The sequence below is a fragment of the Stigmatopora nigra genome, chromosome 13, assembly GCF_051989575.1.
Source record: "Stigmatopora nigra isolate UIUO_SnigA chromosome 13, RoL_Snig_1.1, whole genome shotgun sequence".
Classification (NCBI taxonomy): Eukaryota; Metazoa; Chordata; class Actinopteri; order Syngnathiformes; family Syngnathidae; genus Stigmatopora; species Stigmatopora nigra.
In genome coordinates, this window is record NC_135520.1 from 7,643,971 (window position 1) to 7,668,829 (window position 24,859).

Sequence of the window (24,859 nt, forward strand, 5' to 3'; positions counted from 1 at the left end):
TTTTTCTAATATCAATATTTCCTGTCCACACTAGGGTCTCAGCTTTAAAAGAAAATTTATATGCTGACACATGCATGCATATCAGGGTGCATGGATGCTCTTGACTGTCATCAAACATACACAAGGCGTGTAAAAATGCAATTGCAGGCATGCATGAATCAGCACGCACACGCACGTGTATAGCGGCTAAGCAGCTGGTGGCCCCGGGCTCGCCCTTCTTTATCAGCCTAAGCCGCTGGCTACCGACTTAAGCAGAGGCGAGAGAGAAAACCACTGAAACTGACACTTTTCATCGATTGTAATGAAATTCTGCCAGTCATAAAATATTAACACTACTGCTTCGCATTCTGTGCACTACATTCAAACTTTCTCAGTCAAAGTCTATCCCCTGACTCATACACGTGCATCAAAAACTTCACCAAGGCTTTTTTTTTTATTATTTAAATGACGACAGGTGGCAGAAAGTTACTTTTTAGGCCAGGTCTTAAAAACGTTGATTGCATTTGTGTATTAAATATGATGTTGGATTGAATTAGTTTGGACTTTTATTTTAAAAACTGCTTGGAATCTACTATAGCAGCACAATTTGCAAATCCACTTTTTCTTTACTGCTTCCCGGCCGATTAGGCCTGCAGGATAGCGAGAAATGATGGTGGCAGAGCTGAGAATTTATGTAAATGGACGGATTTAACTTTTTAAAAAAGGATATATTATGAAAAATGATGTTTTCAATTCATTGCAGGCTATAGATGTCCCATATATTTGGGTCAAATGGATGGATCGACCATTATTGGCAGTGATTCCTTCCTTTTTTTATTTATTTATTTTTTGGTGCCAGCTGCTTGGTTGCGGATAAGCAAGCAAAGTTATCAAGCTAGAATTGATGAGACAATTATTGAGCCGTCGTTTTCAACTTTATTGTTAAACGAAAACAAACAGCAACACTTTGTAAGAACAATGGTAGGCCAGTTGTTTGCGTTGTGGAGTCACAATGGGACATCTTTGTAGCCAGCTGTGTGCTTTACTACTGTTCATTAATGAAAGAGAGAACTGTTACACTTGGTTCAATACGTATTTGAACACTTTGCATAAATTGACTGTAACAGAGGAACATCTGTTTAATATCTAGAATTATCACTATTATTTTGTTGGACTCCTCTGTAATACCCACAATATTTGTCATAATCATCTCCCCCACCTTTCAAAACGTTACTACTTTAAATATTGCCTTTGGAAACATAAATAAATCAATATATAAAAAATAATCCAAGATGTACGCTATGGTTTTACCATAGTGACCACTGAGGGGATTCAGAAGTGCACCACTGCCACTCATATAAATAAGAATATAACTTTTTATCTTTTGGTTTCAGGTGCTTGCATACTTCAAGATATGAAGCAATATTTGTATATATTTTCAAATGTTCCTTGTGTAAAAGTGCTGGACTTTTGGTTCACCCTTCAGGAGTGAAAGCCAATGTGGAAGAAAAAAAAAGATTTGAATACTAACAAAAAAATGTTATAATTGGCTGACTGCAAATGTATTAAGAAATACAACTTCAAAAAAGACAAATTAAAGCCAAATTAGTCCTGTTTTTTTTATTTAATTAAGTCACGTACCATTAGAGGAAGCCTTCATACTAACAATTCTTACATTCAAACCATATTTTTGCAAAATCATTGACAGAAGTGATGCAATTTTTCCTTTTTTTTGCAGAAAAAAGATAAATACAGCAGCTTAAACATTGATGTTCCCCCCAGCCCAAACTGGAACAAAAACATCCCCATAATAATCACGCCTGCTATTTTTGGGGGTGGCTGATCTCCAATTGTGTCACCTTTCGTTGCTCCGTATCAAAAAGCAATCCATCTCCTCTTCCCCCTTCCAAATTCCTCATTTTCCCATCTCACTTCAGTTCATCTCAGTTCAACAGCTCTCTGCCTGCCCCTCAGCCTCTCAGAGAAAAACTCCCTGCAGGCCGGGATCAAACGGTGAATCACACAAAAAAAAGTCCTTGAGAAAGCCTGGACTCAGGCGGCGGTTCCGTGTCAGCGCCGTGGCTCCCTCGCGTCGTTTTGTCATCCCTTCCCGTCCATCTATGATTTCCTCTTCAGCCCCCCTACTAGCTTTACCTGACCCAGCTTTTCACGTCCAAAAATCTACTTTGTGGTGCCAAAGGCGAAAGGGATAAAAACACGCCTGTGTGAACACAAAAGCCCTGAAGTCACATTATAAAAGCTTGGCTATAAGAAATATAAGGACACCCATCTCTCCCTGTTCCAAAGAATTGCTCAATTTGCATTAACATATGATAAAATAATCCTATTATCACATAATATGCCATTCAAGCGAAATAGAGACACCATAACGTCGTTGTGTAGTGCACGAAAAGCAAAATACTTGAGATAGTGGAACTATGTAGCTGTCTTTTTCTGATTGGCGGCCATTGATGGCAATCAGTGTCAGTGTCCAATCTATTTTGACAGGGAGGTCTGACAGTTATCATTCACTACAACTTCCCCAGTTAAAATGGAATGGATGACTGTCATGGAGGATGTCAGCTAATCAGATTCAAGACATTGTTCAATCTGAATATGCTGTCACAACACTGAAAATTCACACTCATTTATCATCAGAAGTCCTGTCTTTTAGTCAGAAAAAGTCTTAGTCAAAACAGGAAGTTCACAATGATGCAACCAAACAAACCAAAACAAAGACTTCCTGACGCAGATAGAAAAAAAAAGAATTAATTTAGCATTTGCCTGCAGCTTGTGTGTCTAATCTCCAGTTGGCTCAGCAGTAAAATTCCCAAACACTTTCCTTTTCATAACAGTTATGCTGTCACCTGCTTAATTACTACACGGGGAGTACTACCCCTTGCTCGCCTCTGGGCATCTTTAAACGAACGCAGAGCCCCCCTCCCCTCTCCCGCCCCTCTCATTTTGTAATGTTATTGTCTTTTGAAAACATTTTTACTTACAATGTAAAAGATTGTTTTAATTTAATAGGTTTAAATGAGGTTTCATGCAGTTAGTATAGTTGCCTTAATGGGATAGTTTTGTACCTGAGAATGTGTGTAAATTGTGACATGTGTTGAATTGAAGAGAATATATGTGTGAGACCATACCTGTCACACTGTGTGTTTTTGTGAGACTATAGATGACAATATGGGTGAGAATTTGTTCAAATGTCTGTGTGTGTGTAGGTGAGATAGTGAGAGAGAATGAGGGTGCATGTGTTTGTTTGAAAGAGTGAATGTGTGAGAGTTGCTTTAAGTGAGAAAAGTGTCAGTAAGAATTTTTGGTCACAATGAGTTTATGTGAGAGCATTTAAAAAAGAGTTTATTTGTGTGGAAGTTTGTGTTTGAGTACATTTGAATAGGTAAGCATGTGATTTAGTGAGTAATGTGTGAGAGTTTTAGGAGCTTGTTTCTATATATATTGGAGAATATATATGAGAATTTGTTAGTGTGTTGTGATGTGAGAGAATGAGAGAAAATAAGTATGTATGTGATTGTTTTAAAGAGTGAATAACTATGTTTGAAAGTTACTGTAAGGGAGACAAGTGTCAGTAAGAATTTTTAGTCACAATGAGTTTTTGGGAGAGCATTTAAAATCATGTTTATTTGTGTGGAAGTTTGTGTTTGAGTACATTTGAGTAGGTAAGCGTGTGATTTAGTGAGTAATGTGTAAGAGTTTTAGGAACTTGTCTAAGCGTGTCTGCAAATGTATGACTCAATCAGCTTGTTTCAGTGTTAATAACTCTCGGGGAGTGCGTGTGCATAGGACGACGGTTCCTGCGAGAGTAAATGTGTGCCCGTGTATAAAGGCAAAGCTCAATCAAATGCTCATCATGTTTTCCCTGGAGAGGCTTGACTGTTTGGAGCCCGAGTTAAATAAAAGCGACATGATGGAAGAGAGCAACTCATGTACACATTAACAGTATACACACACACACACACGCTTTGGCCTCCACACAGGGCGCGTCACACGTCGGCCCCCGCCGCAGCTGACTGGCTCGCTGACTGGCAAGGTCACGCGGCATTTCGGATGTGCCGAAAGGAGGAAAAGGAGAATGCGCACGCTCGCACATATACGCACGCCGCTGGGAATATTGCTCACACAAACACTTTTGCACGCACTGGGAAAGGAGTTACGGATACAATGTGATTACTTTGAGGGGCCAAATCATGCCATGGACTTTTTATTGTTGGTCACAGAGTGATTTGCGCCCTTGCGCTAAGCTTTTGAGTTTCAGGGATCAAACTCTCTTGTTTCTTTGTGTTGCAATTAGCTGGCGACCAGTCAGTTGATCACATCTTTTGCCCAAGATAAGTTGGATTTTATGGGGTTACTTCATCAGAATATTGAGGCTAGTTTTTATTGAATTTTTGAGGAATACAATTTAACAACTAACTGCTATACTTATTTTTCTAACTAGGGTACTTTTTACTCCACTCAAGTATTAGTAGTAGTAGTTCTTGTGGACACTAAATGTGAAGTCCTATTCTTCCATCATTCAAGTACCGAGTTATTTAAAACTTAATAGTTCTGTAGTATGGGACACTACAGAGCAATCCTCAGAGCCGTTTTAATTTTTTAACTTATTGTCATTTTTCATAACATCCTTCATCCTATAGTATACTGTGGTACACCTGGACTTAATCCCTAATATTTCAGATATTTCTTTTGCTGTTTAAATGCAGATTTATTGATGTTTCCAACGTCCTAATTTGTAATTTTGGAGGATATTTGTCAGTCTTCTCCAGGCATTATTTTGGGGATATTTTTTAATGTACACACAACAATAAATATAAGAACTAAGAGTCGAGTAGGCATGTCATTCAAACAGATATGTTTGACAAAGCGTGCCCTATGCCTCTGTTTGACAGCATTAGTAGAAACAATGGCGCACTCAATCTCGTCCACGCTTCACGGACTTGCGGCAACTGGGGTTTGACCTATTAAAAAAAAAACAAGTGAGGCTTTTGTCTCCGTTTCCGGGCACGGGCCCTCTGTCAGGCACCCTAATTGAGAAATAGCGAGGCGAGGCGCATGAGTAATGATTGTCCCGGGTCGTTAAATAACTCCCCCCACCAAGGTAGTCCATTAGCACTAATCTTATCTAGGAAATTTGGAAGAAAGAAAAAAATACAAGAGGAGATGGTACTATTTGGATCAGGCACGGTTGACAGGCCTCGAGCCTAAGCAGTCAAAGAAGTCGATTGCCTTCATATAAAAAAAAAAAAAAGTGCCGCAGACCAATAGAGCTTCAAAATCTGTCAGCCTGATCAAGTGCATGTGCAGTGTGTGTGTGTGTGTGTGTGTGTGTGTGTGTGTGTGTGTGTGTGTGTTTGTTTGTTTCCGTAAGCGTAAACAAAATTGATATCATATCATCGTCCACAATCGAAGAATTGTAGCCTGAGTGAAAGCCTTGGTGTCTGAATATTATGGATTAACAACCAGGACTAGAGTACTGTAGATTTTATAGGTCATATTTATATTTTTCAGTGTTATGAGACATGTGTTAGAGCTAATATTTCAAATTTTAAGTGATTTTATAAACATTTTCAGGTCTATTTTTTTCCCAACTTTTGAAGCTCTGAATATATGGGCATATGTATTTGTCAGATTATTAAAACGGAACTTTCTATTTGAACTTTAATATATTTTTCCCCTAACTGTTAAGGCATGTTTCTATTACTTATGGGAAATATTTTTGAAAGAAAGTATTTGAACTTTGGAGGTCGTTTATAGAAACTTGTAAGATTTAATTTTGCAATTCTTAAATATTTTAACTCAAAACATCCAGACATTTACATGTTTTACAAGGCAAATACATTAAAAAATGTCAATTTTGAAATATGTTTTTATTCCAGAATAAGCCTGGTTTGATTTAAATCAAACAATTTTAGAGCATATTTCTCCTCCATCTAACTTAGACATACCATTGAATCCTTTTATAATTGATTTCTGTTAACTTTTTTTATCCATTCACCTGTAATGCATTTTCCCAAGGATAAAGTTGTAAATGAGGGCAGTCCTTACATCTTGGCTTTCTCGTCAAGGCTTTGGGTTACCACGGCGACGCTGGTGGTAGTTGTCAAACGCTGTGTGTAAACAATAGAAATGTTTGGGGCCATTAATGAAGCTTTAATGAGTTGACTCCATAAAGTGCATAATGCGTGAAATGCAATTAAAAATAACACATTGCTTTGCATTGTGCCACATTTCCAGCAAACACAAATTTTATAAATGCATCAATTGTGCAGATATTGAAATGCGCATTGTGTTGCCTTGCGTCCCAAAGGCTGCGTTGCAATTTGGGCCTGTGAAGGAAACATCTGTCTGCATTGGTGCAAAAGAACACTTTTTAATATTCTTATGCGTCGTTAGCTCTTCAACAAGCTTGGAATGCAAATATGGAAAGTACATCTGGATGGTCAATATTAAATTATTGTAGCACGTTCTATCTAACTTGAAGTATGATTTTTCCTAGTTTGTCCTGATCACACCTTTTTCGATGCCAATCCAAGTCTGAGTCACATGATATTGATATTTTGCCAATAAATAGCCTTGGGATGGTATTAACTGCATACAGTTCTGGCAAATATTTCATGCATCATATTTTTCGGATTATTTTCTCACATTTTCTGCATATGTTGTTATTTTCAAAATGTTTTATCTGTGTTTTTTTCAGATAAAATTCTTTAATCAATCAAATTTTCAGAAATGGCAAAAAAAACTCCTATTTATGTAGCATTGTGTCTCAGTTTTATTAAACAAAGGGTTTTTTAAGGCAATATTAATAACATTTTATAGCATATGTTTTTCTAATTTGTAAAGACACATTTTCAACATGCTGCTTTTTAATGGAAAACATGTCATTTTTAATGTTTTTGAGTTGTTGCTTTTTGTTTTTTTTAGCACCCTTCTGTTAAACCCACAGTGATCACCATAACATATTCACTGTGAAACATGTACAAGGCTCTATTTGGCCACATTTTTGGAAACAGAGAGCGAGCAATATTTGCCACTGCTAATTGATACTAATGGCCAACTCGGCTGGAGAGAGGCAAACGCTGGCTGCCATTCCTACACACACACACACACGCACCAACACACACACTTGGGCCACAAATCAAGAGGACAACTTGGCTAGCACCGCCGCAATATGCAACCACACACGCGTGCAGTAAAGTCACACTTAGGATGCTCGTTACTTCAAATGTACATTTTTACGGGAGCTTTTTCTCAAAGTGTCAGCAAAAATACGTGCCAAATGACTATAAAATAACTCTTCCCTCTTAGATTTTGTCTTGCTTTTTGCCTTTCTGCTTAGACATCTGCTCATCCAAATGTTTTGGGGGAAAAGGAGCGTATCTAATCGTCAGACAACCCGGGGAAAAAGAGAAAGAGTTAAATGAAAGTCATTTGGATGAGTGCTGCTTGATATTTGTTGGCTGGAGGGACCGTCTGCGAGTGGCTATTTTGCAATAAGATATAGAAGGGATGGCGTGAGTGGGCCCTCACGGCGCCCTGCGGAGCTCATTCAATCTCTGGCTCGTAAATAATTCCTGGCGGTGGCCACGCGTGCGTCAGGCGTATATATTACGGCACGTCATTGCGGCAGGTTCTGCTTTTGATGGACAAGTTGATGACGATTCTGTAGAATATTTCACTAGGCCAGGCAACAACAATCTTACCACATTAACACGTCATTTTAAAACTGAAGGAATCATTAAAAACAAGTCAACCAATATGGTTATCTTACCTGACTAGAGAGTGGATAGGGTGGGTTGGATTCCAACTTGTTGACAGTGCATATTGTAGTTATTGTTGTCTCTATATGTGCCCTGCAACTGACTAGTGACCAGTCCAGAGTGGGAGTGGCCAAAACACCTGTATCCAATTAGGAGCATCATTATCAGGTTTCTGGACAGCATGGTGAAGAGTTGATCATTTTTTTCAAGTGAGTTTGAGGAGGGACTCCACATGGAAAACATACTGGATAGGTGACCTCAAGAGTCAGAGTTGGTGACCCCTTTGGTTTAGATTCTAGGTCCGCTGGGATAGTCTCCAGCACCCCACAACCCTGAAAAAAGATAAGCAGTGTTAAAAATGACTGAATAACTAATAATATGCATTCAAATTGAAAATGAAAAATAAAACAGACTTCAATCTCTCCAAATTGCTGCCCATAGTCTCCTTTCGGATAATATATAGGCCCCCTTTTAAATCCTTACAAGGCAATTTTAGCTTAATCCTAGTTTCATCTGGATTTCAGAGACAAACTAAACATAACCAGACCAGTGCCCTATACTAATTGCTTGGAATAGTGCTATACTCCACAGTCCCCACTTTCCTGCAGGTGCCCTTAGTCTCCTCTAAGATAAAATGCACCAACCAGTTCATCGTCAAAATAATGGTAATGCACATATCAATGTTTTTGGTATGTGGCGGTCATAAAAATCACTGCTCCACAATCTCCACTTTGCTGCAGCTTGGCCTCCCAAAAATTATTTTCCTTACCCAATCGGGAATACGTTTTGCGTATTGGAAAAAAAGCACATTCCAACATACCAATTTCCCCCAAAAAGAAGCAATGAGTTCACACTAATCACTTAATACTTGAACTGCTTTGAAGTCACGTTAGCGACATTAGCTTTTAAGCCGTCCCACAGAGGCACGCTGACATTGCAGCTGGGTTGATTTGATCTCCTAGCGGGCTTTTATGTAAATACATAACTGTTGCACATGCGTATGTGTTATAGATCAACGGGCTAGACGAGGCATGGCGCTCAGCCGTGTAAATACACTCTCTCTCACACTTTACCTCTTTGGCCAGCCCCTCGCACGTCTCGACAAACACGGAATGGGGAATAAGTTGGGCGCAAGTAAGCGGGTCATATCCCACTATGATCCCCACCGCAGTTTGTCTGATTCGGGCGCAGTGAGGCGGCAAGGGAATGGGAATATTATGCAAATCAGGCCTGGCTTGGAAGCATGGTGATGACATGGAAGGAAATGGGAGGTGGGGGGCTTTTAAGACCCCATGGGGAGAAAAAAGCACCAGGGAAGTTTAACGCTTTCCCTCATTTTGACTACTGTGAACATTCCATCAAATTCAAAGTAGAATAAGGAGGAAGAAAAGATTTGGAGAAATTGAAGCAAATCAGGCAGAAGGATGAAAATAAGTTTATGTATGGAAGAAGGAATTGAGAAAAGAAAGGAATAAAAATATGAAGACATTTTGGTAGTAGGAAAGCTTTCAGTCAATAGAAATAGTTAAGTTAAAGGACCCCAAAAATGTGAAGTAAGACGGTACTCGTCAGCATCATTTAGACATCACGACACGTTGGGCAATGTATTCTGTTATCTTCGACTATAGAAGTGAAGTGAATTATGAGTGGATTGTGGGGTGTGTACGGGGGGGGGGGGGGGGGGGGGTTATGGTGAAGATTGAGTGAAGGCAAAGGGGAAGACAGCCTAGGTGATTGATTGGCAGCCACACGGGATGAGTCACCACCCGCCCTGTGGGGATGACAGCTACTTTGTCCAAATGCTCACAATCGCTAATGAACAAAGAGGAAGGAGGGGAGCAGTGAAAACAAAAAGAGGAAATCAATCTCCTCGTTAGGGAAATGAACAACCAACATGTACAATCATCACTCTCATGCATGTTGTTGTTGTTTTTTTAACATCAGTTTAGTCTTTGATCAACCTTGCATTGGTTTCCTTTTCACTGACCTTTATGCAATTTGTAAAAGTCTTCTAAGACGTAAACATAAATAAATCAAATTTTAAATTCATCAAATGAGTTAAGTGTTTTATATAATTAGAGCATGTCTCTCTTAACTGAGCAGTATAGGGGAATAAAGGACTATACTCTTTCGCCCCCTGCCGTTAGCTTTGAATTGTGCAGTGCATTTCATGTTCAAATATGATTAATATACTATAACGAGCAAAAAGTATGACATCAAAAGTCTTGGGCGAGCACTCAAATTTTTTAATTCTGTAGCACAAACTTATCACAATCATAAAACTATAAGTGTTATTCAAAATATCAACAAAAGGGTATTCCATGACACTAAAAGAAATTAATACAAAAATTGTGTCAGTAAATATTATTTTTCAGGTCAACCACAAGGAGGAAAAATATGGAAAGAAAAATAATATGGAATCATGGCGGGGGGGGGGGGGGGGGGGAATCTAAGAAAAAAAAACATCTTAACATATAACTAGTATTAGTTCCATCTAGACATTTAAATGTAATACTAGAAAAGAAAATGAAATGCAGTTGAGTTATTTTGCAAAGTGATACGTATATAATGGGCATCAAATTGCCAGCAGGGGGAAGCATATGTTTTGATGGGTGAAAGAAGGCGTGGCTAGCAAACAGACGGATAATCCTGTGATTGGCTGAAAAGTTAGAGGAGCGTCTGTTGAGTTCACTGACTGAATTGACCACTATAAAGCAGCACAGAGACACGAAATGCTCACCCAAAAGCTTCAAGTTCGACGAGACGGTGGAGGAGAGCTGCCTTCTCTGGATTTTTTGGCATTATGGCAAATTCTTGTATGCAGTTGTGTGGATTCGTGCTCAGCTGCCTGGGATGGATCGGTACAGTGATCGCCACGACTACCAACGACTGGGTTTTCCTCTGCAAGTACAGTCTGGTCATCTGTAGGAAGATGGAGGAGCTGGGCATCAAGGGGCCGTGGTCCGAGTGCTTCTTCTCCAGTGGCGTCTACCATTGTACCCCTTTCTCTCAGATCCTCGAACTTCCCGGTAATTTCTAATTTATTTTCCTTTTTTTTTAAATTGTGATTCATTGATAGGACTTGTACAGTATTTAGTCTGAAATAGTCATGTTTTTTGTAATCATAAAATATTTTTTTATTATCTGAGCCACTGTTAATTTTCATTGCAATTTCACAATTTATGAAGCATGTGCTGTTTCTATCACGTTTGTTTTATTGATTTTGTTATTTTGATAGTATTTATGTAAGTTTATTGTTTACATTTTTATTTTGTGAGTTAATATTATTATTGTTTTGTAGCTTTAATCTATATTAAATTAAGATTTTATTAATATGTTACATGTATTCACTCAGTTTTGAGGAGGATTTCATTTTTTTATTTGTACTTAGGTTAAAACTATTTACTATATATAGTTTCTTTTATTTTGCCTTGTGCAAGCTAAGTAAGCAAAATAAATATTAATATGTTTAGATTACACAATAAATATTCCTTACAATATATATTCCTGGCGATTGGTTGGCCACCAATTCAGGGTGTCCCTTACCTGGTCAGCTGGGGTAGGCTCCAGCACCCCCACAATCCTTGTGAAGATAAGCAGTACAGAAAAGGAACAAATTAATATATTTATTTTTCTAAACATAACTCCAATTGTTTAGTATTCTCTAAATGATATGAGCACAGTAAACTATCTTGTACTAATATGAGCTCTACTCACGTCACACAGTGTACATCCAGATGACTCGCGCTCTGATGGTCACGGGTTCGATCCTGGGCCTGCTTGCCGTTGGGGTGCTCCTTATGTCCATGCCTTGCATCCGCCTGGATAATGAAGATACAGCTTCAAAGAACAAGCGGGCAGCCATCGGCGGCATTGTCGTCTTCATCGTTGGTGAGCACTTTTGTTGCATTTTTTTGGCGTCTCCATTAAATAGCAGCCAGTCGGTGTAAAACTAAAGTTTTTGCCGCTGCTTATTTCCAGGCGTGTGCGTTTCGGTGGCCACCGTGTGGTTCCCCATCGGCGTGCTTCCCAGCGAAAGCCTGATGTCTTTCGGCTTCTCGTTGTACGCCGGATGGGCTGGCGCGGTTCTTTCGCTGTTGGGCGGAGCCCTCCTGATGTGCTGTTCTTCCTCGCCATCCCGACAGTACGGGGATGGCAAACCCATGTACTACACCAAGCCGGGCATGGAAGCCGCCAAACCCACCTCGTCCACCCATGCCAAGAGCGCCCATGTCTGAGCGGGTCACATGAGGACTGACACGAGGTTTTGTTAATCAACACATTTCAGTTGTTTTTTTAAACTTTTTTTTTAAACTACGAATCGCACAAATATGGAGAGCCGCGGTGATTTTTGCATATATGGAAGGATACTGCACATGTATATAATAATACCATATCTACTGGACTATGTCACACTTTTTTTTTTCATAATTTGCCAGGGCCTGTGACTGCAACCTTACTCTACGACTACTCTATTTTCTGAAAAAAAGTGTTAACATTTTGTATTTCTGGAGTTTTATAAGATTCAATTTTCGGTTTTTAAGAATATTCATTCCAATCCATCCCTGTTTAATATGTTATTTTATGTTGTACTCCTTTTTATTGTTGTTCCTATATTGTTGGTCTTTAAGAGAATAAAATTACCCCCAAAAATGCCACTTATACTTAACAAGGGCATTCTACAGTGCATTTTTGGCTAATGTGACTTTAAAAAGTCCATAAATGATGGTAGATTGCAATTTTCTTTTACTATGATACGCTGTTTTATTTGTTATTAGGTCAGTTGGCTCAAACACCAAATCAGTATTCCGAGACTGGCTATTTATTGTTCGTATGTACTCTTCGGATTTTCTACAATAAACACATTCGCAAAGACGTTCTTTTTCTCTCTTTTGTTCTTGATTCAAAATGCAACTTTGTTTACACAGTGACACTTCTTGTCCGGAAATGTTAGTCAGAGACCTTGACTTTGAGAAGAAAACAGGCGCCTTGTCTGATAGTGGGAAGAGTGAACAATCTGTGACACATTGTCTTGACGGACTCACCAAAAGCTTACTTTACAACATTAAAACAATGTAACAGAGGTGGCTCCTTCAAAATTCCGACTCAAAACTCTGTACAAATCAATTAATACTTGCCTAGGCTAAAGGCCTACCAAATTTCAAGACAATCATATTATTAAAAATGGGGGAGTTCAATATTCGATTCCACAAAAATAACAATTCTCATTCTAGTATTTTTTAATCCAGGCGGTCAAGATAGTAAGAAAGAACAAGACCATAGTTTTTTTTCCCTTTCTTTTGTATTTGCAATAAATCATGTTGATTGTGGCATAAAAACAACAACAGTACAACTCAGCAGAAAAAAAGTGCCCCCAAGAGCAAGTGAACAACTTATACACACACACATACATACACACACACACACACATGCAGAATGAAGAAGAATCATTTTAAAAACACAGACATTGTACAAAAACAACAAAGTAGAGAAAACGGAATATCGAGTAGTTGCTGCGAAAGAAGCCAAATAATACACGAGCACAGGAAGAACATGTGCGGTGGGTGGGATGAATCCTGCGTTATTATGTGTCGTTGAATGATATTAAAATATTCTCTGCATGTCTGTCCTGCTTGTCATCTACTTTCTATTCTATCTAGATAGTTTTTCTCCTATATGAATGAGCTTAATTATTCTAATGTTGTCAAAAATAGACTTTTAGTCCTCATTATGGTAGCAGCCGTAGAAAAATACTTGCTATGTGCTTTTTATTTTGTTTTGGTTTATTTGAAAGTTTGAAAATTCCTATCTTAGTAACATGTTGTCGCTAAAGGGAACATAAACATGGATAACTTTGGCTCAGCATGGGAAACAGAAGGCTGGCAGGTCTTTTTTTATGACAGTAAAATTGTTAAATATATTAGATTCATATTTTAAATACTGTATTTGTTTCTTATATATATTAGGGCTTTAATTTTCTTTCTATTCCGTTAAGATTCCAATGTAGAGCATCACTTTTTCATTTTATTCAAATGTAAGGGGATTATTACAGAGTGGGCAAATCATTATAGGCTCATTTCTGCCTCCCAATTCAGATGGGTTGGACATACAACCCTGTCAATGGTACTGAATCATTCAAATAGCAGCTATCCCAGTTCAATTGCATTTCTTTAAGCCTCATGCAAATACTAACTGACGCAGCACAAAAGACTATAACAGTATTATAAACTTACTAATAAATTGGACTTGCAACAAAATATTTGCTTAATTAACTCATTAACCGCCATTCCCAGTGATAGACGCCCAATCATTTGAACAAGGAGGAGTGTCAGTATATAGTCAGTGCCACACACACACACACACACACACACACAGACTCACACACACGTTAACACAAAAATACTATTTTAGTACAATCCATTATTTAATGCTGGGCGGCACCTGACTCTGTGATGGTGATTTTGGCTGAGCTGTAACTGCCTTTGGCTGACATGAGAGGTGAATAAGGTACAAAAGTAGGGCAAGTTACTGTCCATTTCCAAGCCTTTTATACTCGTGAAATGAAAAAAAGGGGGGCTTTGAATTCATGTGACATGAGCAGAGGTAGGGTAGGGGTCAGCGTGGCATCCTTAGATTTAGTGCATTAGATAAATAAGGCTTCACCTTTAACAAGGGAACAATGCAGCAAAGTGGGGCACACGGGGAAGAGGTGCGGGGACCACTAACCTCACCCACCACCCTCCCTCCAAAACGCAAAATCTCCAACTTTGGGTTGGTACATTCTTCACCTTTATGAACTCAGAAATTGGCAGCGTAAACTTTGGTGATGGTTGAAGGTTGGATCACAACAATCCGATTTGGTAGTGGTCAGACTTTCATATTCAAATGGATTGGATGTCCTTTGCTATTTAAGCTGGTGAATGTGTTAAACATTTCTTGGGTCGCACGTTTTGCATCTTTTAATTCATGGGCTGCGATTGACAGCAATAGACGTCCAAACCATTTGAATTGGGATAGCTGGCAGAGTATTGGACATGACTTAATAATAATAATAATAATAATTTCTTAAAGGACATGACAAATCAGCTATTTTGTTGTGAAGCATCCATTTTGGACCATTTTTTTGTCCAGTCAGTACAAAATTGAAACCTTTATAGGGCAAGTGACTATATGTGATCATTTGAAAAATAAACTTAATCCTATGGACACCTGGCATTAAAATACTACATTTTGAGTCATGTAGACAACAATATAAATATTTACTATGCAGGTGTGGCCTACATGACCCAAAATGTCATATGTATACATATATAGTATATATCAATATATTTTACTTTCTATATTTTAATAAATACATACAATTATAAATCTATAAATTATCATAAAAAGAAAAAAAACAAGACTTTTTTTAAAATCATATTTAAGTCACTACCTTCCATTGACAACACCAATTCATTTAAACTAGGAGGACTGCCAGCCAATTATTAGATTTCAAGTCAAAAATGGGAAGGGTGGGTGTCTAGCTTCATCAATGGCAGCCACTGAGTAAAATGTATATCCTAAAAGAATCAAACTCCTCTAAGAAAGCAAAGTATTGTAATGGTATCAGCATGGTGGTGATGCAAAAATGCAACCAGGTAACAGTGAGAAGTGCACAGATACTTTGAAAAGGCATGCACACAGAAGACCATTACCAGAAGAAACTGTTAAGCAATGGCGTCTACTTTTTCCAATAAAAAAAGGGTCTTCTTTTTCTTCCAACATGCAGAATGGAACAAACACAGATAGACAGTTTGAACCCAACATAAACGGCAAGCAAAAGGAGAACAAAACAGAACATGAAGGCACTAATCATCATCACAAGCAAAGCCTTAGGACAAAGTGTGAGAACGTCAAGGCCTGCTGATTTAGCTTTTTGCCCGTTTAAGATAACAAAAAAAAAAAAAAAACACAGGGAAGGGCAATCTGGACCACTCAAGATTCATTTTATATCATATACATATTTGAATTGCTTCTAATGTCTTGCCAAAATGACTAGTATTGGTCATTTAAAAGATACTTTAACATTCCCCATTTTTGTATTGATCAAAATTATATTTTTAAAAGATACTTTAACATTTGAATTACTTCTAATGCCAAAATGACTAGTATTGATCATTTAAAAGATACTTTAAAACTCCCAATTTTTGTATTAATGCAAAATTATATTTTTAAAAGATACTTTAACATTCCTAATTCTTTTATTGATCAAATTATATTTTTAAAAGATACATTACATTCCCATTTTTTTTTTATTAATCTTTATTTGTGTACATATCTTTTATTACTAAAAAAAACTTTAGACCATGTCAATAATAACATTGGAAACAACTGCATCATTAAAATTAATTCAAATATTAATACACTCTGGTTCCATTTAACTTTTCAACTGCCATCGCAGGCAATATATGTCCAATTCAATAATGTATTTCTTCCTACATCATCTGCAAATGAATAAATTTTGTCAAATGTGGCCTTTAACCAACAGTTTGCCCAACTCTGGTATAAACCTTTTCCCCCCATGTTACAAAACATGTTCCCTCCAATCAGAAGCCGAACTGACTTTTTGGTCCTGGCTGCCAAGCATCAGCGCAACTGCTCCGATCAGCCATGTGGTATCACGTCCCGTGAGACGCTTATCTCTCACGACGTCTGCACTTTGCTATCAGTGGTTCGAGAGGTGGGAGAAGAATCTTTTTCAGTGGTGAAAACCCGGCGAAGGTCATAGCAAAGGAGAAGGGAGGGGACACTCTAGCCCACGGAATCCACACACACAAACAGCAATCCACCTACATGCTGGCATGCACGCTTGGACAGACCGCTCACCTGCCCCGCCGCCGGTGGCGCTACATTCCAGAAAAATGTCCGCACCTTCAAAAGTCCACGGGGTCTTCCTCTTTCACGGCGGCGCCCGGCCGCCGAACGGGTGTGCCGTCGCTCTCCGGCTGGGCCTGCGGCGCTCGACCCGGCGTGACCTCCGGCGGCGGCGGGTAGAAGTCGTCGTCAAAGCCGCAGAAGCCCTCGTCCACGCCTTGGTCGTAGCGTTGGTAGGTGGAGGCGTGTGCTTCGTTCTCTCGAGCCCTGATCTCCAAAGTGCTGTTCCACATGCCGTAGCCAAAGTAGATGAGCACACCTTAATAGAAGAGGCGTTTATACTGGGTTAAAATCACCAATTCCATGACAAGATTACAAAATCAGCCAAAATTGGCCTAGTTTAAAATGACTTTATGTACACAGGACAATCAGCCAATAAAAAAATTAACAACTAACCAGTCAACTGTCATTAATAGGTCACATTGAACCGCTACCAGACAGAGTTAGATGAGGAAGTCAGAAGACTTACCCACAAGACACCAAATGGAGAATCGTATCCAGGTGATAGCAGACAGTTTAAGCATGAGGTAGATGTTAACCAACATGGCTGAAGCGGGCACAAAGGGTACACAAGGTGCCATGTAGGGAAGCCTCTTGGGGTTCTCTGGCTGCTGCAGGATGATGACCACCAGCAAGGTGAGAACCACCACCAACAAAATCAGGAGGAGTACTGCCCACCAGCGACCCGCCTCGATAGCGCTCGCTCCTGGGAAATTTGGGAATTTCAGAATTGGACACTTTTCTAGTCAGGATTATGACGTACAACTTCTTACCAAATATGACAAAAGAGCAGAAGGCAAACATGAAGATGAAGAGAAGCAGCACACACACGGTGACAGTCTTCCCCGTGGCAACGGTGGGTCGGTCCATCTTCCCAGGGAGACCTAGTCGAATCCTTAAGGTGTAGTATCGAGGCCCAAGCAGTTTCTTGAGACGACGTGAGACGCCGCTTTCCGACTCCTCGGCTTCGATACCGCTGCCCATCTCCACGGTGCCGTAGTTGGGGTGCCCAGCGGCGTAGGCATTCTTGTCCGGCTTGCCAATGAGCATCTCGTTGTCATCCAGTGATGGCAGGTTCTTGGCGCCGCAGGTGTTGGTGGTGTCGTCGGCATCGTCACGGGCTGGGGAGCGGGCATCCTTCTCGCACTCGGCGATGACGCCTTCTTTTCTTTTAGCTTTCTGCTCCTCGGACAGGAAGTTGACAAAGCCGTGGATGTCGCCCTCGGGTTGGTACCGCAGTAGTAGTACGCAGAGGCTCACCTGCACAAGTAGAAATTACAAATTTGCATCAACGAATGTTGTTCGTTTGTGTTTTTTGGATAGTAAAACATTTTGTTCTTCTCTCTTGCCAAACCATGCAGCTTTATTTACAGTATATATGTGTGTATTTGTGGGATTATGGGATTTATGGGATTAATTTGTTGTGGTGTGAATTGTATTCTGAGTCGCGGTTGAGCAAGGCAGTGCAGATATCCCTAATGTTCTGTCTTCTTCGCCCATGAGTGTTAGCATTGTGTAATAATAGAAGCATGTGTCTGTTTTCCATTTCTCACATGTGCGCTAACCACTTGACATGACACAGACATGTTTGCGGGCCATGATGACAAGTCTGAATTCTGTTCTCACGAGCTCTGCCAGATGCTGGATAACTCCAAAAAATTGGAAATATACATTATGATGACCTTATTATTATAAATGGACCTGTATCTCAGTTTGCTACATTCAAGCAAATACCCTTTTGAACTTTGTTTTGTTTCTTTGTTGCTATTGGGAGGGGTATATCTACTAAAAAAATTCCAAAATGTCCAAATTTTTGGCTGTTCTTATCGTTTGTGTTCTGCTTACCAGAGTGTAGGCCAACAGTGTGCCGATGGACATCATCTCAATAAGGTCTCTGAGGCTAACGAGTAAAGACAAAAGCGCAGCCAGAAAGCCAGACACCACACACGCCACAGCGGGGGTTTCCGTGTAAGAAGACACGTGGGCCAGGAACCTGTGTGCGTTTATGAAAAAAATGTCATTGGCAGCAAGTTAGATAAAACTTTGAGCGTGTATAGGGGACTAACTTGAAAAGCAGGCCGTCACCGGCCATGGCATAGATGACCCTGGGCATGGGGAAGAGTGAGCCCAGCAGTGACACGGTCAGGCCGGCTATGGAGCCCACCGCCACGATGTACTTGGCGAACATGCAGCCGTGCATGGCGAACATCTCCATCAGGGGGGCGTCGGCGTCGATCTCATCGTAAGGGACCATCAGGGTCAGGATAACCGACACCTGCAGGGATATAATAACAATAATTCAGTTCACTTTTCGGGGGTGCCGTTAACTAACTAGCCACAGCTAAAATGGCCTGCAGTATCAGCCAGTACTGAATTCAACAAGAGTTACGCGTACGCGTGGGTATATGGATTGTGCCTCAAAGCAATGCCGTAGTCTTTCTCAAAGATGGAGGTTGCCCCTGGCAACCGGCTACCGACGTGCCAAATAAGCAAGCTAAGCATCTAAGGATGCTAAAAACTGCAATGTGGCGCAAGGGAGTTGTACGGTTGCCACAGCAACCTACCGACACGTACGCCGTGAGGCACGTCACCAGTGAGGCGGTGATGGCGTACGGGATGGACGTGTTGGGACTTTTGGCTTCCTCGCCTGTCGTGGCGATGATGTCGAAGCCGATGAAGGCGTAGAAGCATGTGGCTGCACCTTGCATGACCTGTGGCACAGAGAAATGCAAGGTTGAAGATAAAGCGACAAATGCGATAAACTTGTTTGATATATATATATATATACATAATATATTTATTTTGTTGATGTTTTGTTTAAGTTGCATAGAGAAACGTGATAATGATTCTGATTATTTCCTTTATATGTGTGGTGGATGATAAGTGAACGCTGTCAAAATAAATCAGCAAAAAAAGCACTTGCTTAGACTTCTTGAAATAAAATCACTAAACAAATATTAAAAAAACAACAAACACAACAACAAAATTCTCCTTAGCCTTGACTGTAGAAATGTAGTTGTGACTTCTGTATCACACATGTCAAAATTAAGAGGTGTCTTTTTATGCATTTTGAGTGACTTATAAAAGGAATTTATGAGAGGGGGCCTAGTTTTTAGTGGAAAACTGCAGATTCAAAATATAATGAGTTTGATGCTCCCATATCCAAACTAAAGTTAAAGTCCATATAATATCTTTTTCTTTGCTTACCCCTGACCAACCAAAGGGCAGGAATCTTCCGTCATCCCAGTTGCTCCCATTAATGAAAAACAGCGCAGCCACCATCATGAAGACCCACACAAGCAGGTTGATGACGTTGAGCACATTGTTGAAACCCACTGAGTTTTTAACCCCCAGCGCCACGATCACCGTCACCACCAGAGCGATAAGTAGAGCAAGCAGGTCTGGATAGGACTGTTCTCCTTTCCCTAATGAGAACAAACCAAATAATCAACTTTCGCTTTCGACAGACGCCGCCATAATTTACATGCAATGTTTGCTGCTGATGCAACACTGTGAGCAAACAACACAACGAGCAATGGGAAGCGAGCCGAGCTCGGGTGATGCGATACGCGTGTTGCCAAGCGACCGAACCACCACATGACAGCACATCCATCAGTTTTCTAATGGAAAAAACATCCACTGCTTTCCTGACCAACCCAACAAATGATTTGCATGTTTGCTACATCATATTCTACTGTATTTTTTATCTTTTGAACATAGTATTTCTTTTAAAATAACTAACCAAAGCCGTTAAGTGTTCCGATGTGCGAAGTCATAAAGCTGCTGATGCTGTGATTAGCCAGCGAGTCGGCCATGCTGCTGAGGGCCGAAGCGCCCGCCGCTGTGCCGATCAGGTACTCCAGGATCAAGTTCCAGCCGATGAAAAAGGCCACACATTCGCCCACCGTCACGTAGCTGTACGTGTAGGCCGAGCCGGTGGTCTTTGGCACGCGCACGCCAAACTCGGCATAACACACTCCTGACACAAGAAATGAAGGATTAAACAGACTCTTCAACACCTGAGTATTGTTGCAGTATAGTTATAGTTGAAGTAAAAAATACAAGTTGAACACAGTTGAAAAAAGGTAAAATTCACAGGTAAATTCATTCCCATGTTGGACTATTTAAGGCAGGGATAGGGAACCTATGAATTGGGAGCCATATGTGGCTCTTTTGATGGGTGTATATGGCTCTCCGCATTTTTAAATCATATTTTTTCTTCATCAGACTCTTCTGCATGCATACTTTCATTGATATTCATTGATTAGAGACAGTGAAAAAATGTTCTTAAAGGAATTCAGACTTTGTTTTTACTTTCAAAGTGGTGAAATGAATAATAAATGCTCACATTTTCATGTATTTTTACTTTTAAATTCTGAATACGGCTCTGAAGGAATAATGTTTGAAAATATGAATTGTTTATGGCTCTTAAAAATGATCCCAACCCCTGATTTAAGGCATTCTTACCTGACAAAATGGAGGCCACAGCGGCGATAATGAAGGACACGATAACGCCGGGGCCGGCCATTTCTTTGGCCACCAGGCCCGAAACCACGTACATTCCTGTGCCCACGCAACTGCCCACTCCCAGCGACACCAGGTCCACAGTAGAGAGCACACGGGCTAGCCGGGTGCCATGCGGTCCCGTGCCAGACATGGCCGAGTCCAGCATGGACTCTACAGGCTTGGTTCTCAGGACGCGGGATGTAAAAGTGTGCCACATGGCTCCCCACTGGACCCGACGAGGGTCCAGCTTGCCAGCCAGGCCACTCATGGCCACACTTTGAGTCCAATAAGATCTTTCTTTAGGGTTTGTATTATTCGGAAGATGAGATGGCCACGTTGTCTGGGGTTCACTTAATCTTTGGTCTCCACATGGTCAGAAAGTTCCTACAAATCACACACAAAGCAAACAGACTCATCTTATTTCCATTCAGTCCAAAAACATTACATTCCTCTTCAATTTCGGGCCCTCCAGACTTTTTTGTGTCATTTTATGATTGGCGGTGGTTGAAAGTGGTGTCACGGACTGTTTTTTTTCTGTCCACCTGATGCTCGGTGTTGAGAAAAGAGGGCCATTACTGGTTCGAATAGCTGTGTGCTCTGCTCTCTTTACTCAACATTAACCTGCACTCATCCAGTTTAGCGAGCAAACACTCAGCCACGAGCCGCACGCCCACGTCGACGCTCGGCTGTAATATCAGCCACTCCGCCCATGATTGCCATTAGTGTTTGAACACATATGACTGATAACATGTGCGTATTTGCTTTGCAGCTTTAAAGCTGATTTGTTTTTTTTTTAAACAGTCAAACACAGTATTTTCTGAGTTTTCTATGAGTTTATGCTAATAAAAAACATTTTATGATTAAAAAAAGAGGAGTACATATTTAAAGATAATAATAATAATGATAATCACAATGAAAATAATAATGATAAATCATTTTACTAAAGACAAATGGATTTTCTTTCTGTGTTGTGTGTATGATTGATAGATGTGTTGAAAATATGTTTGTTTTTGGAACTTTTTCTTTTTACAAAACTGATTAAAAAGAAAAGTATATTTTGTTTAAGAATAAAACTAATTAAATGTTCTTCTTTTGCTTCCAAATTGACATGCGTGGTTGTATGTTGATGTGTTTGTGATGTTGTTTTACACATGAAAAGAGAGACAAATATGTTCACATTGTGTGTCTGTGAGTGGATAGGCATACTCGGTGTGTGTGTGTGTGTTTGCACAATCATACGTGGCGCAAACAAGAGGACACAAAGCGTCGTAGGCGGGCGGGCAGGCCGGCAGCAGGTGTTCTTTGCGCTTCACGCTTTGCCAACAGCAACCAGATAAAGCTTGTCCTTGTATTTAGTAGAAAAGGGGGGAGGATTATCTCTAAAATGCAAACACAGCCAATTACATGGAAGGGAGAAAGCCTAAGATGCTATTATCCGTCATCTATTTGAGAGGATCGTGTTATTGATCTATGTCTCAAAGACCTTTACACATTGAGGACAAGGAATTGAAGATTGTTATGAAAGTGACTAACAGCAATTGGTTGGCGACCAGTCTAAGGTGTGGTGGACCCTGTGTCTAGGCACAACGACTGACATTTATTTGAGGGACAATAAAAGGGCCCAAATATCCCAAAATTGGAAGTCATCTCGAATTTCATCTCCATTCCAGCGACCTATCAGGATGTCCATCATGTCATCTATCTGAATTAGTGTCAGAATAACCTGATTAGGACATAATCTGTGGAACAGTCAGCCAAAGTTGTTTACATTTAGACTGGGGGACAAGTAGCAATAACTTGCTGCCAACCTCTCAGAGGCAAATTGATTGGACATCTCTCGGCATTGAAACATGATCGTTGTGCCTGCACTACCACTTTCAATCTCACTTATCACTTTGTAATGGACAATATCTATCCCATCACACATTTCAATGCACTTATAGTCGATTTGAAAATGTGAATAATAGCTAGACTGTATATAAACAAGGATGCTAATGCTTAGGCCCCATAAAGCAAAGAATTGACAACCTTTCAGCTTGAGGTCCTATACATGGACATAAAAGTGTTGGTTGTTTCTCACCAACACACTGAAGACATAATTCAAAGGCCAGATTGCCTGGCGACCAATGTTTCCGGCAGAAATGTTTCCACCAGAGCATGGAAGTATGGCTGGAAGCCAATATGACTCTAAAATATGAATGGGGAGACAATTATATGATGATCAGACCTTAAATGCTGATTTTGAAACTGTAATTTTTCCTGCTATTCTATATTCTATATATAAATGTGTATGTGTGTGTATTTAAATAGTCCAAATACATAGGCTGTTCATGTATGTGATGTCCTCACACTCCCAGTTCAAATAAATTGGACTCTATCAGTGTCAATGGCAGCCAGTGATTAAAGGTCAGTGCAACCATTTGAAGAGATAAGCGCACTGCAACACCAGCTAAGATACACCAATATGTGCACACTGATGTGAGGATGTCTTTGGGGAAAGTGTGTGTGCAATCTGCTGTTACTAAATTGGTCTGTTACATAATCCTTGACTTCGACTGTCATGTTTTTTAGTTTTCGGTCTTTTTAGTCAAGAAATGTGATGCCTGGCTGACAGGTGGATTTTTTGGGTTGAGTTTCATGCTCACTAATAAATATATAATATAACATGGCTGCTATTGAGAGTGATTGACATCCCAGGCTGAAACAGCTTGGATGTCTATCACTTTCATTGGCAATGAAACAAGATGATTCAATGCCTTCCATCAGTTCAAATGCTTTTGACATCTACTGGTGGCAGTGTAATAGCAAATTTTCTTTTCCTGCCATGAACTGAAAGCTAAATTTTCTTCTTAAAAATGACTGAATAATCACATTTCAGTGCCATTGAGAACGATAGACGACCAATCCACTTGAACTAGGAGGGTTGGGGACCCTCCCAATTCACATGGATTAACAGTCTATCGCCTTCAATGCCTGTGAATATGTCAACCGATATTTATTCATCATTTTGAATTATCGTGGACCCTAAACTGGTCGCTAGTCAATCACTGTGCAAATATTGACTATTTTTCAAGCACGTGTGGCGTGCTGGTGGGGGCTACACACGTCTACTTACTAGCATGAGAGATAGAAAAATAGACAGAAATAGAGAGAGAGCAGAGTCATAAGGGATTAACCCACTTCTGCCTTGTGGCACATTATGTCATAGACCAGAGTGCTTGAAATATACAGTATAGATATATAGATTCAACTGACCCGCATGCAAAAAAAGCTTCCACCCCCGTCTTGATGCCCCTGTCCGGTCAAGGTGAGGCGCGTGTCCCCCGGCGGCTCTGGTGCTGGCGGTTGAGAAGACAACAACACGCCAGCTGCTGCATCACCTTTAGCCGATTGCTGACGTGTAGTGTGAAACAAAAGCGCAACAGTGAGGGCAGGGTTAAACATAAAGAAAATGTGAAGAGATGACGGCAGGAGAGGAGGAGACTCACTGCGGCACGGCCGGATGAAACGATGCCCGCATCAGCAGCAGTAGCATCTCCGGGCTGGGGAAGAGGAGGGAGAAAGGGGAGGAAGAGGAGGAGTGCTGCTTGGGAGGATGGGAGGAGGGAGGGGACAGTGATGCAAAAAGCTTTAAATCATTCACGATCAGCTGTGTAGTTGCGTGTGTATGCGCACAC

The 24,859-nt window shown here is 40.3% G+C and overlaps 2 protein-coding genes and 1 long non-coding RNA gene across 4 annotated transcripts; 1 reads left to right on the plus strand and 2 right to left on the minus strand.

Annotated features, from left to right (window-relative positions):
- Window positions 1-1,584: 1,584 nt before the first annotated feature.
- Window positions 1,585-7,925, minus strand: LOC144206581 (uncharacterized). Its single transcript, XR_013328388.1, has 3 exons — window positions 7,775-7,925; window positions 5,999-6,110; window positions 1,585-2,200 (listed from the first exon to the last, which is right to left on the minus strand). It is a non-coding gene; the product is annotated as an uncharacterized LOC144206581 (long non-coding RNA).
- Window positions 7,926-10,489: 2,564 nt separating this feature from the next.
- On the plus strand, window positions 10,490-12,638 carry cldn11a (claudin 11a). The gene is made up of 3 exons (XM_077730973.1): window positions 10,490-10,792; window positions 11,490-11,654; window positions 11,745-12,638. Exons 1-3 carry the CDS (start codon window positions 10,567-10,569, stop codon window positions 11,999-12,001), a joined length of 648 nt encoding a protein of 215 aa, XP_077587099.1. The 5' UTR covers window positions 10,490-10,566; the 3' UTR covers window positions 12,002-12,638.
- Window positions 12,564-24,859, minus strand: slc7a14a (solute carrier family 7 member 14a). 2 transcript variants are annotated; one of them, XM_077730971.1, is made up of 11 exons: window positions 24,671-24,859; window positions 24,438-24,575; window positions 21,144-21,566; window positions 20,419-20,655; window positions 19,884-20,101; window positions 19,241-19,387; window positions 18,743-18,951; window positions 18,522-18,669; window positions 17,450-17,936; window positions 17,146-17,382; window positions 12,564-16,935 (listed from the first exon to the last, which is right to left on the minus strand). In XM_077730971.1, the coding sequence occupies exons 3-11, from the start codon at window positions 21,448-21,450 to the stop codon at window positions 16,676-16,678; spliced, it is 2,250 nt and encodes a 749-aa protein (XP_077587097.1). In that variant the 5' UTR covers window positions 21,451-21,566; window positions 24,438-24,575; window positions 24,671-24,859; the 3' UTR covers window positions 12,564-16,675. The 2 variants fall into 2 exon arrangements, with proteins under 2 accessions (XP_077587097.1, XP_077587098.1); XM_077730972.1 differs by lacking the exon at window positions 24,671-24,859 and having other exon boundaries at window positions 24,438-24,664.

Bases quoted from the DNA above. Each gene is read 5' to 3' on its own strand.
- slc7a14a (XM_077730971.1), bottom strand. From the start codon at position 21,450: ATGAGTGGCCTGGCTGGCAAGCTGGACCCTCGTCGGGTCCAGTGGGGA. The intron at 17,383-17,449 runs GTAAGAAGTTGT...CAAATTTCCCAG, and splicing joins CTGCTCTTTTGTCATATTTG to GAGCGAGCGCTATCGAGGCG. The intron at 16,936-17,145 runs GTAAGTCTTCTG...TCTTCTATTAAG, and splicing joins CTCCATTTGGTGTCTTGTGG to GTGTGCTCATCTACTTTGGC.
- cldn11a (XM_077730973.1), top strand. From the start codon at position 10,567: ATGGCAAATTCTTGTATGCAGTTGTGTGGATTCGTGCTCAGCTGCCTG. The intron at 10,793-11,489 runs GTAATTTCTAAT...CACGTCACACAG, and splicing joins TCAGATCCTCGAACTTCCCG to TGTACATCCAGATGACTCGC. The intron at 11,655-11,744 runs GTGAGCACTTTT...GCTTATTTCCAG, and splicing joins CATTGTCGTCTTCATCGTTG to GCGTGTGCGTTTCGGTGGCC.